The 18,229-nt window shown below is 43.8% G+C and overlaps 3 protein-coding genes across 3 annotated transcripts; all 3 read left to right on the top strand.

The window, feature by feature from the left end:
- Nucleotides 1–2,586: 2,586 nt before the first annotated feature.
- On the top strand, nucleotides 2,587–6,082 carry cldn35 (claudin 35). Its single transcript, XM_066717511.1, has one exon. It carries the CDS (start codon nucleotides 3,502–3,504, stop codon nucleotides 4,183–4,185), a length of 684 nt encoding a protein of 227 aa, XP_066573608.1. The 5' UTR covers nucleotides 2,587–3,501; the 3' UTR covers nucleotides 4,186–6,082.
- Nucleotides 6,083–8,271: 2,189 nt separating this feature from the next.
- On the top strand, nucleotides 8,272–13,600 carry cldn23l (claudin 23-like). The gene is made up of 2 exons (XM_066716348.1): nucleotides 8,272–8,455; nucleotides 12,673–13,600. The coding sequence occupies exon 2, from the start codon at nucleotides 12,699–12,701 to the stop codon at nucleotides 13,302–13,304; it is 606 nt and encodes a 201-aa protein (XP_066572445.1). The 5' UTR covers nucleotides 8,272–8,455; nucleotides 12,673–12,698; the 3' UTR covers nucleotides 13,305–13,600.
- LOC136762749 (claudin-3-like) lies at nucleotides 10,291–10,875 on the top strand. The gene has a single exon (XM_066716309.1). It carries the CDS (start codon nucleotides 10,291–10,293, stop codon nucleotides 10,873–10,875), a length of 585 nt encoding a protein of 194 aa, XP_066572406.1.
- Nucleotides 13,601–18,229: the final 4,629 nt, after the last annotated feature.

Raw genomic sequence — 18,229 nt, 5'->3', positions numbered from 1 at the left:
ATCGATGGCCTTGTCTCTCTCAAAATAATGAACCAATGTTGTATATTTCCATGTTGATAATCCTCTAATTATTATTCTTTGGTCGTTTTGTCATGCTATTCAGAGAAACATTGTCTTTTAGTTCAGCGTTTAAGAAGTTAGTCTTTTAAGCCAGGTGTCCTGTATCTAATACACCCCCTGCCTAAATCAACAGAAGAGAAAGTGTGTGTCAAAAGCTAAGCCCAAGTTGTACGAGTCTCGTACATTTCAGAGCTTGCAGGGGCTGAAAGGGAGGCCATTGCACAACACACAAAAAAACACACCTCATTACATATTAACTCATCATGTCACGAGAAGCCAAGTGTGATGACATACTTTCTCCACCTGTAACTCAATATCGGTGTGTGATTATAAGTTTAGTGATGGAGCCCCTTACTGCTAATGATTTACTATTGTTAGAACACCAGCATTTAGCTCTCTTTTTGTGACTCTCACAGGTGGTTTCATGAGCGTCGTTAGCACGTGTCTTGGACTAGTTTACCTGAATTAACATCAGAGAGTCCAAGACTAGTGCTCATCTGAGGTCTGAAGCCGGCCCTTAATGTTCCTTCTCAGAACAGCTCCTGTCATTATTAACCGGCGCCTATGAAAGCACCAGAGCCACGAGAGGATTTCACTAGCCGAGCTGAAATGTTCTCAGATGAGAGGAACTCATTAAATCCTATCTGAATCAGCACTTGAGGTGCAATTTAAGCAAGGACGCAGACAGCTGGATGCAAATGAAAAGTATAACCCATGAAACTGTTGCCTCACTCGAGGGGCAATTCTCTACCGATCAAAACAGCTCATGAAAATCAGTTTTCAGTATTGTAAGACTTTATATGTTAGAATGTATTTTTCTATGGGAAATATCTTGCTGTCTGGTTTGATACAGGAAACCGACATCTCCCTCTTTTTGCCTAGTTCTTTAGATTCCTAGGGGCCCTGCTAGCAGTTAGGTTTCTTACTGCCATATCAAAATATGGTGTGATGTTGGCAAAATTTGACTGGTTAAAGAGAAACCTTATAACAGAAGGAATAGACAAAGAGAAGAAAAGAAGAAGAGGAAGAGCAGGAGGAAGAGAGAGAGACACACCCGCTTCTGACCTTACCAGACTGACCTAAGCTGCCCTATGAGGAAAATAGGAGAATAGGGGTAATATCCCATCCTTTCTGTAATCCAGCAGAAGCTTATTATTACTTATGTTCAGTAATATAATTGAATGATATTAGTTTTCTATTTTGTCACAGATAAATGATTATTGCACATCTGCGACTTGACCACATCTTCCCTCTAAAAAGAATCTTAAAAGAGATACCAATTGACCCATGAGTTTTCAGTTCAGCTATTTATTTTAGATTGACTGAAAAACCAAGCATATGAAATTCTCTTACAGTATACAGGAATATAATACGAGTTATAGCTCCTCTCCTGTTAACAGGGCACCGATAAACACATCCTCCATTGTTATTATTGTGAAGATTTCCGTGGGGGTAGCCATAAGGAGGGGGAAAGGAGACAACAAAAGCTAAATAAAATGTTTTTATCACCATCAACTGAGGCTGGGTCCAATTAAAGGCGGCCATCTCCCTCCTTTTGTGAAATCCCCTCTGCCTCTCTTCCTGTTGTCATGACCACTGTTGCTAAGGGAAAGAGGCCGCACAACAAAGGCAACACGAACCTCGGCTTCAATGGTCCCTCTATATTTAATTCATCAACACAAAACCAGGTGCTGGCTCGGAACTGCGGGGCGGACAGCATCCCCAGGCAGCGCGCTGGTGTCCACATCGTTCCCATTGAACAGCTTCTCCGCTTTCCTTGTCGGGGACGTATTCATTGCATCGCCTCCTGAATTATACAACGCTGTGATTAAAAGATGGTATTATTAATCGCCTGAGGAAATGGAAGCTCACCACACAATTTGTCTCGTCCACCCTCTTCTTGTTTTCAGGAAACTGAGCTTTGCCTACATCAGAAATACATATTTAGCATTTTTCTTTTATTTCTTTTATATCTGTGTGTCTTCCTCCGGTATTTCCAACTGAAAGTAAAACACCAGATGCTGTACAGGGTGCGCACTCATTTAAAAACAACCCCAGTGCTATATAGACAGTAATGAAGAGCAGCTTTGTTTCTTCTTTTTTCTCATGCTATAGTAATTCCTAATTTGTCAGATCATGACGTGTTAGGTCATTGGTGTAATTCATGGAAAGTAGGGGCCAATTCCAAGTTGCCCCGTGTTAAGATTCAAGTTTTAAAGGGGTGAAAAACAATATGAGTCTCTCCTGGCAGGTCAATATGAAAAAAGTAAAGAGTGTCTGTTCATTTCCCCTTGGTCCTAATCTACCTCCGGGGGCCAAAGAGCACTTCACAGTACGACCCCATAGATTAACTTTTTTTTTTTAAATGATAGCACTGGACAAAGAAACGTAAAAGGCATTTTCTCAAAGCTCATTTACAGCAGTGTCTTAAGGTGGGCAGAGAGGGTTAGTCAAAAATGGTCTTTGTGTCAACTGATGCACCTACAAGCGCATGGCTCTGTCTCCCTCGCTCGTCTCTCTCTCTCTCTCTCTCTCTCTCTCTCCCTCTCTCTCTGTGAATCACAGAAGCGTGAATCACTTCTTCAGCACCTCAAAAGTCTCCAGTTCCTCTGCATCCTGGTTGCAGGGTAATTGGACGCACTCTTTGTGTCAGTGTTTCTGAGAAAGGCAGCGAGGCAGGAGCGGGATTCTGCAAAACACCAAGGACAGGGAAGCCACCATCTCTCTAGAGGGGGGGATTCATATTCTCTGCACTGTGTTCGATGCTGTGCTGACTGAGGCAGAGCTCTGTCTCCACCATTCGGACTGAAGCCCCGCGCCCTGTGACCAGGGTGATCTTCAACTCTCTTCCAAGTGCCTGCTGCACACATTCATAGGAGGCTTTGACACAATTGACCTCTTGATTTGATGGACTGGATATGATCGCTAAGTGAACTACGGGCTGATTCAGGACGTCACATACCCAGTGTTGACAGCCTTGGAGCACCATAATGGCCCAACGAAAGACTCCAGCCCAGAAGCCAGCTTTTTGAGGAGGACAAGGGGGTTGAAGTTTATATATGGTTGTTGATTTGCTATGACTGCTTTTTTAACCCAAGTCTCAGAGCTACGCATTTGAAAGGCTCTGCTCTCTCAAACTCGGCAGCGTGCCGGTGACAGCTGTGCTGAGTGACTGCTGTTCTCCTTTGAATAATTCACTTGTTGATATCACCGGGGCTCTGATGCGAGAGTCTGGGTGACTGGGAGGAAGGGGGTGTTGTGTTTCAAGAGGGGAGAACAGTAGAGAACCCAGCGGAGAGAAAGATATCAGGGTAGGGAGTTGCACGGAGTAGAAAAGCCAGCACATTAAAAGAAACAGAAGGAGAGTGAAGCAAAACTTTAGGATTGGACACAAAAGGAAAAGAGAGCTGTCCAGGGTGACAGAGCGAGAGTGAGCCGGCCATGGTGAACACTGGTCTCCAGCTCATCAGCTTCACCTGCGCTGTGACCGGCTGGGTGATGGCCATCGCGGTCACCGCCCTGCCGCAGTGGAAAGTGACGGCCTTCATTGGCCACAACATCCTGACCTCAGAGATCGTGTGGGAGGGCATCTGGATGAACTGCGTGTACCAGACCACAGGGCAGATGCAGTGCAAGACCTACGACTCCATGCTGGCCCTGCCCCCCGACATGCAGGCCGCCCGGGCGCTGATGTGCCTGGCCATCTTCCTGGGCTGGCTGTCCTGCACGGTCTCCTGCTGCGGCATGAAGTGCACCACCTGCGCCGGAGACGACAAGCAGACCAAAGCCGGGATCGCACTGTCGGGGGGGGTGCTGTTCATCGTCACGGGGGTCTGCGTGCTGGTGCCCATCTCCTGGACCGCCCACAACGTCATCAGCGACTTCTACAATCCCCTGGTGCCCCCGGTCCACAAGAGGGAGCTGGGCCAGGCAATCTACCTGGGCTGGGCGGCCGCCGTCATCCTCATGCTGAGCGGCGCCGTCCTGAGCAGCACCTGCCCCCAGGGGGTACAGCGCGATTACCGCAGGGGCTACTCTCGCAACTTCATGGGGGGCAACCGGGCATCTGCACCGCCCCCTCACCCCATCTCCAACACCAGCCTGCCCATTAAAGAGTATGTCTGATGTGGGGGGTGGGGGAGGTGAGGTTTGGTGGTGGTGGGCAGGTTTAAGAAAGATACAGCTCCAAAGAATTACATAAAAGGTCAGCAAATCTTTACTCTTGTGATTTTCCTTGATATGGGTCTAATGGGGGAACATTGTAATCAAAAATCTGTTTGGTTTGAAAGGATAATTATGATGACTTCACCAGCAAAATGCATATTTGTTTATTCCTATCCAAGGGTTCTCTTTTCCTCTGGATATCAAAGACCAGCACTATCATCTTACTGTTAGTTTAGTTTGTGCTTCATCTGCTGTTCAAGTAAACATTTGTAGATGGATTTATTTATATTTATTTATATTTATTTACATTCCCCTCTCCTTCACCTGGAGTTCCATGGTGTTGCTGTAATTTGTAATCAGACAATTCAGTTTTATTTGTACTATTTCAAAAAAAAACTAAAATCAGAAGTTTGTCAACTGGGGCTGAAAGTGTCTTCAGTAAACTGACACACTAACGAGCAGGAATTAAACAAACTGACCTTCTGCTTCTGATGCCCTGAGTTCCTTTCCAGGATAGGTCAGCGACATGTCATTTTCCTGGATAAAAGATTGTAATACAAAATGTTTTGAGGAAATGTTCCAAAGAATCTAATGGAATATTTGCTGTATATTCTTTCGAAGCAGACATTCCAAAATCTTAGCACTGTAAACCTAAGTTAAAGCTGCGCAATTTTGGTGTGTAATGACTGAATTGACTAAAGGGTTGCTTTAATGCCAAAAGAAACAACAACAAAAACACTTGCATCTTTCAAAAACAATAACCTAAGTTGCAAAGTGTGCTGTTACTCATTCAGGAAGCTTTTTTTGAGACCCTGCAGGTAGTTTTTTAACTTTGTCAGCAAACTGAGTTTCATACACTTTATTTTTTAAAGAGGAAAAAAAAATCCTAATGTTACAAAGTGCTTTATGAATGTAGTATTTGTTGATTTAAAGAATGATAAGAAATCGTATTGTTAAGACCATCCTTGAAGGTGACATTTCTGTTCCCATCAAATGTCTTACTGTGACTGTGGTTTTCTAAACGTGCCTGGTCGAGCTTTGGTGTGATTTCTGTGTTAATTGTTGAAAGGGTGCCTTATTAGAAGGGATGTGTAGAATCAACCACTGTGGACAATCAATCTGCAATGTAAAAAAGATTTCTAAAGATCATGTGATCGTGACATACAAAGACAATAATTTGCCTTAGTGGCTCCACAAGACCAGGGTTGGAGACATCGGCTATACAATGACTTTAAGGAGTGTCTTAAGTCTTTCCTACACTGTGAAAATGACATCCATCACTATTATACCACTACTACTACTACTGCTACTACTACTACTACTACAATTAATAATAATATCTTAAATTCTTATCATTCTGGGAGATCAACTACTAGCAACCAAATGAACAAGACAGGCAAAGGCTTCTGCTCATTTGTAACCTTTCTGATTGTCTTATGTTTGTCTTTTTATCACAAAATACTCTAACATGATCCACTGTGGCTTAATGCAAGACCTACCAATTAAGATGGGTTTATCTCAGCTCAGATGGATTGTTTCTTTTCTTCTGGATATTGAGCTGTTGTGCACATCGATTAGTCTGAAAGATTGCTTCTGCCTTCAATGAAACCGAAACATTAACCTGTTGGTGTTAACATCACTGTGATGGCCTTTTTCTCTCACCCAATTGTAGACAATCTGTTATTTTTTATTATGAAACTTACATCACAGCTGAAAAGTATTATTGATGGTAACCAGCAGTTGCCTGTGTGCTAATTCTGTGTTTTGTGTTCAGAGTGAATGCTGTTCTGTGTCCTTTCTGTGAATGTCCAGCTGTCTGCTGCTTCTTGTCGTTGTTCAGTTCACCCTATTTGCTGCAATAAACTTTATCAATTGGAAATCCTGTCTTTGCTTTCTTCAAACCATATGTTCTCATTTCTGCAGTTGGGGTGTTATTATTCCACAGTCAGTCCCCCACTATAAGACATTTAATTTGGATGCTACAGTCTCATTCGACCATAACACCAACCTACAGTGTAAAAAAAAGAAAAGTAAAAAAAGCAATCGCACAGTGACCGCTTGACTTTTCTGTTTGTTTGATATCTACTGAAGGCCAGCCTCATTAAAACAATAAAATCCTCATTTCCACACACATTGACTGCAATGTTTTCGGCAATGCAAGCTTTGCATGACTATATACTTCATATGGCTAAGAAGGACCTTTAAAAACACCCTTTGGTACAGAGTAAAAAGCTCCTGAAAAGTGCTATAATAAAATAGCCCAGTTTAATTGCTAAGTAATGCTAGTTTCCCTCATCTGGATCCCTGATCACCAGTGTCTAGGAGTCGCGATGCTGCTGAAGACTGGACGGCACAACGTCTTTCCAGGGAAGCAACGCCACCTTCTGTTGTAAATGAGAAGGCCCCGAGTGTCAACAGCTCATCCCTGGCAGCTAGCAAGGTGTTCATCTTATTTAGCAATTTAAATAAATCCTTCCAAAGTCTTCACCTAGTAGAATGTGTATTTTTTATATATAAAAAGAAAAGAAAATCTTTAGAGATCCACATCGCCTATATACTATATTTGAAAGAGGAGGGAAAAGGTGACCAAGAATACCACGAATCATTGAACAGCGTGTCTGCATGTGTGCATTCAGTTAAATGGCTGGAGAAATGTTAATTGGGGCAGTGACCTTCGAACACCTGCCGGCAAAGCACAATCCCATCCTTTTTTATCACAGTTTTTTTCCTCCTTTTCTCGTGAGCGCCGAGAGATGAAGGTCCTCCCGTCTCCGTGGTTACTGAAAGCTCTTGATCAGCCGGAGGAATTCAATTGTCTGACGTGGTTTTGTCAGGGAAATGTGTCCTGGGATATTTCGCATCATGATTTTCGCCAGGGAAAGCACATGAGCAATAGTAACTAAAGTAAGCCTGCGTCGATTCGTGCAATTCTTCCAATTCGTGCAACACTTCTATTACTGATCTTTCTGAATGTATTCCATAGCAGTTATGCCAGTATCACACTATCCCTGCTGTCCATTATTTCTAGTGTAATCAAGTCTGTTCTGTATTGTGCATGGTGTATATATATATATATATATATATATATATATATATATATAACCTTCAACCAAGACTCGCCCCACAGCAGTGTATGGAGCTGAATTTCTGTTAATCAGTGCGCACAGAGACTAGCACTCATGGGGTTACAATCCTTCACCAGCATTTCCTTCCACTTCACTGCCTACTTCAATTCTTTCCGTCACACGTGTGTTCTAAAATTAGCCACTCGCAGGTTTTACAACTGTCCGGCTCCCTGCAAGACACAGTTTCATCTGACACAGAACAGAGGCCCAGATTAAGATTTTAATCAAACAAGAGCCCCAGGAAGACAGCGTACCAACCCCAACCCCCCCATCGGTGCTCTCTCAGTTGAGTGTACACAGACACTTGTGACCCAGATGCATTATTGCTATGTCAAGGTTGTTGATACTCCTGGGTTGATTGCACAGCTTACCAATTATAATTATTGTTTTAGTTCCGGATACAGATTCTAAACATTATTCAGGGATTAGGCTAATTAGTTGACATGTCTGTATTAAGTAAAGATGTGGATGTTAAATATTTGTTAAAGTGAGGGTTACTTTTCTACTGGGCCTAGTTGTGAGTTGAAATTGTGGTGTTGGGGTTCAGACTGTTGTTGGCCTTATATATGGTAAGTAACCAACTGCTGTAATACAGTCAGTTATAGTGAAATGTCTTTCCATTCTGCACTGCAATACAGACTCACAGTTCAGCGTATGGATTCTGAATATTATTTAAGTGTAATTCATTTTTAGATAGGCGTTAACTGAACATTGCTTTACCTCTATGTCAGTGTTGCTTATTTTAATACAGCAGGGCAGGAAGGCAGGGAATGGGGTAAAGTACATACGATGCACGCACATTATTACACACCAACACATATTCCCACAAGATCACTAAAGAACATGTGTCTGGATCTAATGACGTGATGATGCCTTATTATTGAAAAGATCCTGCCCCTGCTATCGACGCCATCATCACCACCCTGCTCCCTCCCTCCCTCCTTCCCTCCCGCTCCTCTCTCCTGAAGACACCGTTACAGTGTTTCTCATCAAACAAATCATGAGAGCAGCACCCATCGTCTGCGTTCCCGCTGTATGACAGACTGGCTGAGACTCTGCAGTCAGCTGAGCTGGAGATTGCAACAAAGTGACACACAATCCAGGAGGTAAGAGCCTGTTTGTTTTCCTGACAGACTGATAACTGGGGTTTGAGTGGAAAGTTGACACGTGTGAATCTGACCCAGGGGTTTAGTGGCCAAACGAGCAGAGAAGGGGAGAGATCTCAGCCTTTTGCAAAGCCTCTCTCAGGCTGAAGGGAAGCTCTGTCTCTCTGTCTCTGGACAACCTTGTTCCTCTAGAGAAGGTTGAACTGCGAGATATTTTTAGATGCTGTACTTTATCATACCAGCTCTGCAGATAAAATATATCAACTAGAAAATAAATACTGAATACTGCACTGCGCAAAATGAAAAACAAATGTCTTCATTAGGAAATGAAAAGAGGAATATGTTTTAGGTATTTTTAAAAGTTTTTTTTTTTTTCAAAATTTAGGTCAGTTTACTAAAAATAGCAAATTGGAATGAAAACAAAATGTATACAACTATAATTCACAAACGTTATGAGCCAAGAGTAGAAGGATACACCAGAGAATATTGCCATCCATGTAGTCCTTATTATTATGAGCATTTGAAAACAATGTTGAATATTTGGATTAAGCTGCTTGTTTAACTCTAAATATCCTGCCACAGTAAACATCTCAGATTGCATTTTTCCAGATAACTATTAGTAACCAACATTAGTAACTTTAAAATTTCAATTAAAGACTGTGGGAATGCAAATTTCTAGCTGCCATAGAGGTACCTTTCTGGAACAATCAGTGTGCTCGAGTTCATTTGTGAAATGCTAAGGGTGGTCTTAGCAGCAGAGTCTTCATTACTCCACATCAGCAGGTCTTCCAAGATCCGGGCGTGAGATGTACTTGACTAACCACAAACACACACACACACACGTTGCACCTCCCAAATGATCCTCACTCTTTAGATTTTCTTCATCCTTGGCATTTCACCCCCTTCGCCAGATTGCTGAATGCAGACATGACAGAATCGGGTGCACACCACCCACAAAACACCCAGGCGATGAAGAACATTATGCTCATATGCAATTTAACGCATCTATACATAGGCTATACACCAAAAAAACTGCAGTGTAAATATATTCTATCACGTCTTTACATATGTTAGGATATAAGCATGGCAGGGAACTCTTCCTTTGATATGAGCAAACACACATGGGCACATTTGCACCATAAAAAGCTGGTACAGTACCACTCTGTTAGAAAGGCCAATTAACGCATTTAAACAACTCATTACGACTCAGAAGGAGAGCTACTTAATGCATGGATAAGGTTTTCCGGTGCTCAGGTGCTGACATACATTAATCTGTAGCCCTCTGCTCAAGGTGAAAGAAGCCATAAAAACCTAACTGCACAGAAACCTGGTGTTTACAGACACCGCAATGTCTTACTCAACAGCATGAGAGCAGCCTGCTTTGGACTATACTCCGGTGCAACTCAACAAACAACAATGAATTAAGGCTGAAGAATATCCTTGGATTAAATTATTTTTGTTGTTCACTGTTGTTCAACCTTGACATTGCAGAATGTACCTCCAGCTTTACCTGGAATAGCAAAATAGCAATGGTCTCACTGCAAGCTGCAGTCCTTTGTCCTCATTGATTTTCAATTTAAAATCATTTAACATTTAAAAGCAGGACGTGGTGCATAAACAGGTACTAGCAAATGAAAACAACAACTATTATGCAGGAACATCAGAGAGACTGCAGATGAGAGATGGCAGATCAGGCATTTTGATTTCAGAGAAGTCGATTCTACAATTCAACGACTTAAGGACATCTAACTCGCAGCCTTTAAAGACAGGACAGACTGCACTTCCGCCACAGTGGAATCATCTCCCGTCACCACAGAGAGAACCAATTAAGGCCAATGGGGACCCACACAAGGATAGTCGCCCTCTTTCTGGCTCCGATTGGCTGGGCTCTGCTGCTGGCTGCCACGGTCACCCCTAGTTGGAGAGAGTTCGCCCAGCGGCCTGGCTATTCTGCAGCCCTGTTTTTCTCCGATGGCCTTTGGGAAGCCTGTGTGGAAGACACTACACTCCACTCTCAGGAGTGTACATCCCCACCGGAGCTGATGTCATTGTCCTGGTGGCCCGTGCTGCAGCGTACGCTCACGCTGCTCTCTGTGACCCTGGGGGGACTCAGCTACATCACGGCACACCTGGGCGTTCACTGGTGGGACGCCCACACCAGCCCCGGCCTCACCATCACTTCGGGTGTCGGCATTGCCCTGGCAGGAGTGATCTACATCTGCGTGGTGTCCTACAAGGCCTTCGAGATCCTGCTGACGTTGTCCAACCCCAGTGTGGACGAAGGGGACAAATTCAGGCTGGGGACGGCTCTCTACCTAGGCTGGGCTGGAGGGACCATTGAAGTCTTGTCTGGGATGATGTTCACGTGGAGTTTTGGCTGCTGCTTTGGTAGAGACAGACTGTATGGAGCACAACGCTGAGGACCCCCTTTAGGACATTTCATGACTTCTGGATTGAATTTGTTTTTTTATTCCGTTGTTATGAGAAGCAGACATCAACCCTGCTTTGGTGATCAAGAGCTTCGTCTGGTCTGGGGGAATGCAAAATGATAAAAGGAATGAAAAAGTAAATTGGACCTCTCAATCAAAGTGCTGATGCTTTCCTTCAATCAAAGTAAAAAAGAAAAGAAAAAGACACCAGACTGTGACAAACAATACGGCACTATCCGATTGGGATATCAAAAACAACAGGACAATACTAGACATGCGGCACATCTTGATCTCAGCATGAAGCTTTCAGAAAAGACCCCACAAAGGCTGCAGACATAATTAAAACCCAGGAAGGAGAGGGGGTAAACAAATCAAGATTAAATGACATATGCTTGACAGTCAAGCCATTACTTCCCTTTGTTGTCTGGCTAAAAATGTGCATCTCCTTCCCGTCTCTTATAATTAGAGAAGAAAAATAATAAGGCCCCCATCTGTGCTCACAATGCAGTAATGAACTTGCTCTGATCAAAACTGCTGTGCTGGTAAGTGTGAAATGTATGCAAATCTCTATGTGTTTTACTGAAAATACTGTACGTTTTAAGAACATTTATACACAGATTTGCAGCCAGTTTCTCACTGTGACTTATTAGTCTTTTTCTTTTTAAGAGTGGGGGCTTCATTAATTTAAAACTGAAAAACTGCAGACTTGAACACCAGAATAAAATAATGATCAATAAATAATGAAATCTGGAACCTATGTTGTGTTGTACTGGTTACCCATTTTCGTTGCAGTTTTGTTATGGATTGTCATTGTGAAACAACAGCTTATCAGTACATTATTGAAAGGATTAGTGTAAATAGCGAAAAGACAAAAGAGAGGTTTACTTAGGGTCAGGACCCCTCAGGTAAATGATTGTGCTGGTAGCTACACAAGCCCAGTACATTGTTCCTCCTTCCCAAAAGCCTCCACATCAGCAGGTCTTCCAAGATCCGGGCGTGAGATGTACTTGACTAACCACAAACACACACACACACACGTTGCACCTCCCAAATGATCCTCACTCTTTAGATTTTCTTCATCCTTGGCGTTTCACGCCCTTCGCCAGATTGCTGAATGCAGACATGACAGAATCGGGTGCACACCGCCCACAAAACACCCAGGCGATGAAGAACATTATGCTCATATGCAATTTAACGTATCTACACCAAAAATACAGCAGTGTAAATATATTCTATCACGTCTTTACATATGTTAGGATATAAGCATGGCAGGGAACTCTTCCTTTGATATGAGCAAATACACATGGGCACATTTGCACCATAAAAAGCTGGTACAGTACCACTCTGTTAGAAAGGCCAATTAATGCATTTAACAACTCATTACGACTCACAAGGAGAGCTACTTAATGCATGGAAGAAGGTTTTCCAGTGCTCAGGTGCTGACATACATTAATCTGTAGCCCTCTGCTCAAGGTGAAAGAAGTTTTCGTTGCAGTTTTGTTATGGTTCGTCATTGTGAAACAACAGCTTATCGGTACATTATTTAAAGGATTAGGGTAAATAGCGAAAAGACAAAACAGAGGTTTACTTTGGGACTGAAGTCAGGACCCTTCAGGTAAATGATTGTGCTGGTAGCTACACAAGCCCAGTACATTGTTCCTCCTTCCCAAGAGCCCCAGACCTCAGGTACATCTCATCACTGGCAGGGCGGCATTCTTCCTTACTTTCAGTAGGGTACCATACACCCGTCTACTATAACGCTGGGACTTTTCATTTTCTCCTTCCCAGTTCCCAATCCTTCCTCAGTCGCGAGGATGCAGACTCCGGCGGCGATGGTGGCAGGGATCGTGTGTGCCCCGCTAGGCCTGATCCTGGTCTTCACGGCCGTCATCACCCCCCACTGGCGGGAGTGCCAGGTGCGGGCGGGCCGGGCCTGGGCGCTGAGAACAGACGGGCTGTGGGAGTCCTGCCTGCAGGTGGCGGAGTCCGACTTCAAGGTCTGCTGGCCCGTGTCGGGGGCCTACTACCGGGATGCGCACGTGCGCTGGGCGCGGGGGCTGCTGCTGAGCTCGCTGTTCCTGTGTGGCACGGGCATCGTGCTGGCCAGCGTGGGTGTGCGCTGCTGGATGGACTTCCCCCAACGCAACGTGGCGGGCACCAGTGGCCTGGTGGTCCTTGTCTCGGGCCTGCTCTGCCTGGCCACCCTGGGGCTCTACGTGAGCAACATCCAGGCTCTGGGCTCCAACCCCAAACTCGTCTGGCACCGCGGGGGCAGCTCCCTCTATTTCGGCTGGGTGGGCGGGGGCATCCAGATCCTGGGCGGGGCAGTTCTCTCGCTCAGCTTCAAGCGGCCCAAATGTCCTATGTGCCCCACCAAGGCCCCCAGCGGAGACAAGGACTCCTATGACATCAGCTGCTAGAGGGGCCGTGTTCGTGTTACTGTGTTATTAAACTCGGAGTTGGCAGCTCTCTCGGCCCAGGTAGGTTTTGTAGGGAAAGACTGCCCTCACACATACTCCTCTGGGGGGTACAGCGTGCCACATGGGATCAGCTGGATGGGCTCTCCACAGGAACTGTCTGCTACCGTGGTGCCAAGGCTTGATTTGAGACACTTGTGTAGGATATCTTGGAAGACAACCTTGACTGTGAACTCAGTGCCCACAGCACAGAAAGCATGGCTGTTTTCAGTTATTCGTCTCATTTATGTTGCATTTGTTCTCGTGGGAGCAAAGTAAATAATAAACACTGTAATATGAAGGATTGTTATTATTTTATTGCCTTTCTGCCATGAGGGTTTAGAAGTCTTTGTCGTGCAGATTGACAGCTGTAGAAGTGGTGTCTGTTTGAAGCATCAGCTATTCTGATGAAAAAAACGCCATCGGATGAGTAGGCTATTTTTTACGTAAGGATTTTAGAAACTTCTGTAATTTAAATTTAACGAGTGCCCGAGCCATTGCACCCTGATGGCACGATGCTAAAACTGAAATAGAGGAACTCATTTTCCACTTTAATTTCTATTCAATAATTCATTTCACAGCGTTCACACTGAAGTCTGTCAGCCGGGAAGACGCTGTAACACAATCAGGCAGAATTAATCCTGTTCACCCACACAAGAATCATTAACTCACTCATCCTACAGACTGCCCATTTAGAAGATTCAGCTAATCTAATACTGTTCGTGTATAGAACATCCCTTTATTGAGCCGAAGATGACATGACTGTCACATTAGATGCATTAGTTTCCCCCAAATAATGAGAACCATGTCCTCCGTTTCTTGCTGCATTTAATATTAGCAGAAAGGTCTTTTTGACACCAATACAATCAAATACATTCACTAGAGACTGTGTAGACTTAGTACAAACTGTAATATAGACTCTGTGCCTTTAATGCATGAATATTATACACAAGAGAATGATAACTACTACTAAAACTGACCTTAATGTATTAATGTTTCTCAATCACTGTCCATCATCCAACACTTTTAAAACATGGTGGGGGGGGACAATGCTATGAAGATGATGTAACCACTGGTCTCTCTTAAAGTAGAATGTGTGGAGACTAGGTGATGGTCTGCCTCCTTTCATTCCTGAAGAAGTGAGCCCCGCCGCTGGAGAGCGGGATCCCCGAAGGCCGAGGGAACTACAACCGCAAAGTGACTCAAAATAAAGCAAACGCCTGCAGACAGAACCACAGCCATGAATAAACTGACCTGTCATTACTGATAATGCATTGGATCTGACTTATAAAAGGGCTCCACTGAAGCAAACCATTCTATATCTTACATATCTTGGTAATGAACATGTTCTTAATGAGCGCACAAACAGAGGCCGAACATACAGTCAGCACACGGAACACAGAGCGAACACACACACGCACACACACACACACACACACACACACACACACACATACAGAACACAGAGCAAATACAGAGCACACCCAGACAGACCACAGAGCACATACACTCACACACACACACACACACACACAGACCACAGAGCACACAGAACACAGAGCAAAGACACACACACACACAAACACACACAGATCACAAAGCACACACATACACACACACACACATAAACACAGACAGATCACAGAGCACACACACACACACACATAAACAAAGACAGATCACAGAGCACACACACACACACACAAACACACACAGAGCACACCAAAAAATATCAAAAGCACACCATAAATACAAAACACAGAGCACATACACATACAAAAAGGAAACACAACACAGCGTGCACACATCACACGGCATACACAGCACACACAGTGAACACAGTGTTAAAACGCACACTACCCACACAGGACAGAAAATAGTTCCAGATGAGAAGAACCCTATCTCGTATGATTGTAGCTCCACAAGGCTGGTTCTTAGCTGAAGCTGTACACATACACAGGTACTGTATACAGAGCACTTGTTAAACATCTTAACAGCCCTTGTATGCTACTCTGGTGGACACATCTGACCATCAGTTACACATTAATACTGCTACTAATGATGATAGAATACTGGAAGGCAGGAAGTCTGGATTGGGGGTCAAACACAGATCACTCACACTGCAGACACGCTTGTTACTGTAATGCTATAAATCACTGACTGCCAAGCCAGGAGGCATCCTGTCTTCTGTGGCACACGGGATAATGAATCTTAAATAAGCCTGTGCAATGGCAGTAACAGATCGAGCCTTTTCACCAACCTGTGGATCTCCAGTACATTGGTGTTCCCCAGAGCCACAACGAGGGAGCGGACGATCAAGGGCAATGCAGGCTGGTGTGTTATCCTGGAGGAGGTCGTGCCAGTGTGGGAACTACTGATCCTCCACACAAACTTAAACTAACAGCATGCAAACAAAGAAGGAAGAAACTAAATGGAATGGGAATAAAAAGGTTGCCAAGCTCTCTGGCAGCTGCAGAAATTGATGCCTGGCAAATACAGCTGTGAGTCTTTTGGGGTAAGTCTACCAGGTTTGCACATCTAGATTGTGCAATATTCATGAATTCATCTTGGCAAAATTGTTCAAGCTCAGTCAAGTTGGGTGTGGATCATTCATGGACAGCAGTCTTCAAGTCTCGCCACAGATTTAAGTCCGGGCTTTGACTGGGCCACTCTAGGACATTCACTTTCTTGTGTTTAAGGCACTCCAGCATCACTTTGGCTGTGGCTTCTGTCTCCATATCAATATTTGAGAAGATGTTTGGATGAAGTGTTCAACTCTTAGAGACGCACAACTGACAGTTTGAAAGAGACAAGGGAGCAGGAGGTGCATTCATTATCTCTGCACAGGAGTTTTGTAAGCTGTACTGAACAATTTCATTATTTGACATGTAATTTCATTAAGAGGATGGTATAACTGAACATATTTCACATTGAGGGCTGTATTTCTCATATCTTAGGGTACTTCTGGTAAATATGAAAGTATGTGTGGTTTATTTCCATTTTATGAGCAGCTGAAATGGTCAGATTCATAAATAATCAAATTTTCCAGAATATTTTCATTCCTGGAATTTAAATTTGGTCAAATATTAAATACCCTGCTTATAAAAGTCACATTACATCTGCATGTGCAGTGCAACTGTCAAGTAGGTATATTATACAAAAACAAAGTGTTACATCTCTGTACTGAACTGAACAACTCACTTCCCCCTGGTGGTGAAATCAGTTTTAAAAACAGAAACACTTGAAAGTTGGCCTGTAACGTTACTTTCTATAATGTTGCTCCTCCAAAGTAAAACAATCCACCCTGGTTTCTTAAATGCACAGTACAGGAAAGCATTATGTTGCAACGCAGTAAAGGAAAATATAAATTAAACGATTTTATTCATTAAAACATTAGAGTTGAAGATTAGCTTGTTATGGAGAAAAATTAGCACCAGTCAAAAAAGTTTGAAAGTTGTTATATGGATGTAGTAATCTCAGTCTCACCAATAACAACAACACAGAGATTTCAGCATAAATGTGCGGCTCTTTATAAAACAGGTTTAAAACAGTTGGATAAAACTAATTTTTTTACCTTATCAACATACACATACACCGATCAGCCATAACATTATGACCACCTGCCTAATATTGTGTAGGTCCCCATTTTGCCGCCAAAACAGCCCTGACCCGTCGAGGCATGGACTCCACTAGACCTCTGAAGGTGTGCTGTGGTATCTGGCACCAAGACGTTAGCAGCAGATCCTTTAAGTCCTGTAAGTTGCGAGGTGGGGCCTCCATGGATCGGACTTGTTTGTCCAGCACATCCCATAGATGCTCAACTGGATTGAGATCTGGGGAATTTGGAGGCCAAGTCAACACCTTGAACTCGTGATTAATCAGACCAGGCCACCTTCTTCCATTGCTCCGTGGTCCAGTTCTGATGTTCACGTGCCCATTGTAGGCGCTTTCGGCAGTGGACAGGGGTCAGCATGGGCACCCTGACTGGTCTGCGACTACGCAGCCCCATACGCAACAAACTGCGATGCACTGTGTGTTCTGACACCTTTCTATCAGAACCAGCATTCACTTTTTCAGCAATTTGAGCTACAGTAGCTCGTCTGTTGGATCGGACCCACGGGCCAGCCTTCACTCCCCACGTGCATCAATGAGCCTTGGCCGCCCATGACCCTGTCGCCGGTTCACCGCTTTTCCTTCCTTGGACCACTTTTGATAGGTACTGACCACTGCAGACCGGGAACACCCCACAAGAGCTGCAGTTTGGAGATGCTCTGACCCAGTCGTCTAGCCATCACAATTTGGCCCTTGTCAAGGTCGCTCAGATCCTTACGCTGCCCATTTTTCCTGCTTCTAACACATCAACTTTGAGGACAAAATGTTCACTTGCTGCCTAATATATCCCACCCACTGACAGGTGCCATGATAACGAGATTATCAGTGTTATTCTCTTCACCTGTCAGTGGTCATAATGTTATGGCTGATCGGTGTATTTTCATGGCAGAAACACAGCATTTACGATGAAATGCTATGTTTCCCAAACGGCTGCATACACATACTTGTGATATCTGCTAATAAAATCTATGATAAATTATTAATATATGAGGTGTAGAAAGTCAGGCGTTTCAGCAAATTTTAATTATTTCAAACACTGTATTACAAAGCCCAGATTGTCGGCTATCTATGAACTGTGCATTGGTTTCCCTAGTCGTCACATGATGGAAAGGCTATATATAGAGTATAACAAACTCATCTCAGGATACCTTCCCTTACCCTGTTCAGTGGTAAAAAGTGTAAAAGACTAGGGAAGCCATTCTTGAGCGATGTTAATGCTTTTGAGCAGAAGACTATGCAAATCTGTCACACTAGGACCAACATTTTTTTTTAAGAAA

This window comes from Amia ocellicauda, chromosome 11 (genome assembly GCF_036373705.1).
Source record: "Amia ocellicauda isolate fAmiCal2 chromosome 11, fAmiCal2.hap1, whole genome shotgun sequence".
In the NCBI taxonomy this organism is placed as follows: domain Eukaryota; kingdom Metazoa; phylum Chordata; class Actinopteri; order Amiiformes; family Amiidae; genus Amia; species Amia ocellicauda.
Note: the sequence above shows the minus strand (reverse complement) of the source record. Positions and strands in the feature narration are given on the sequence as shown.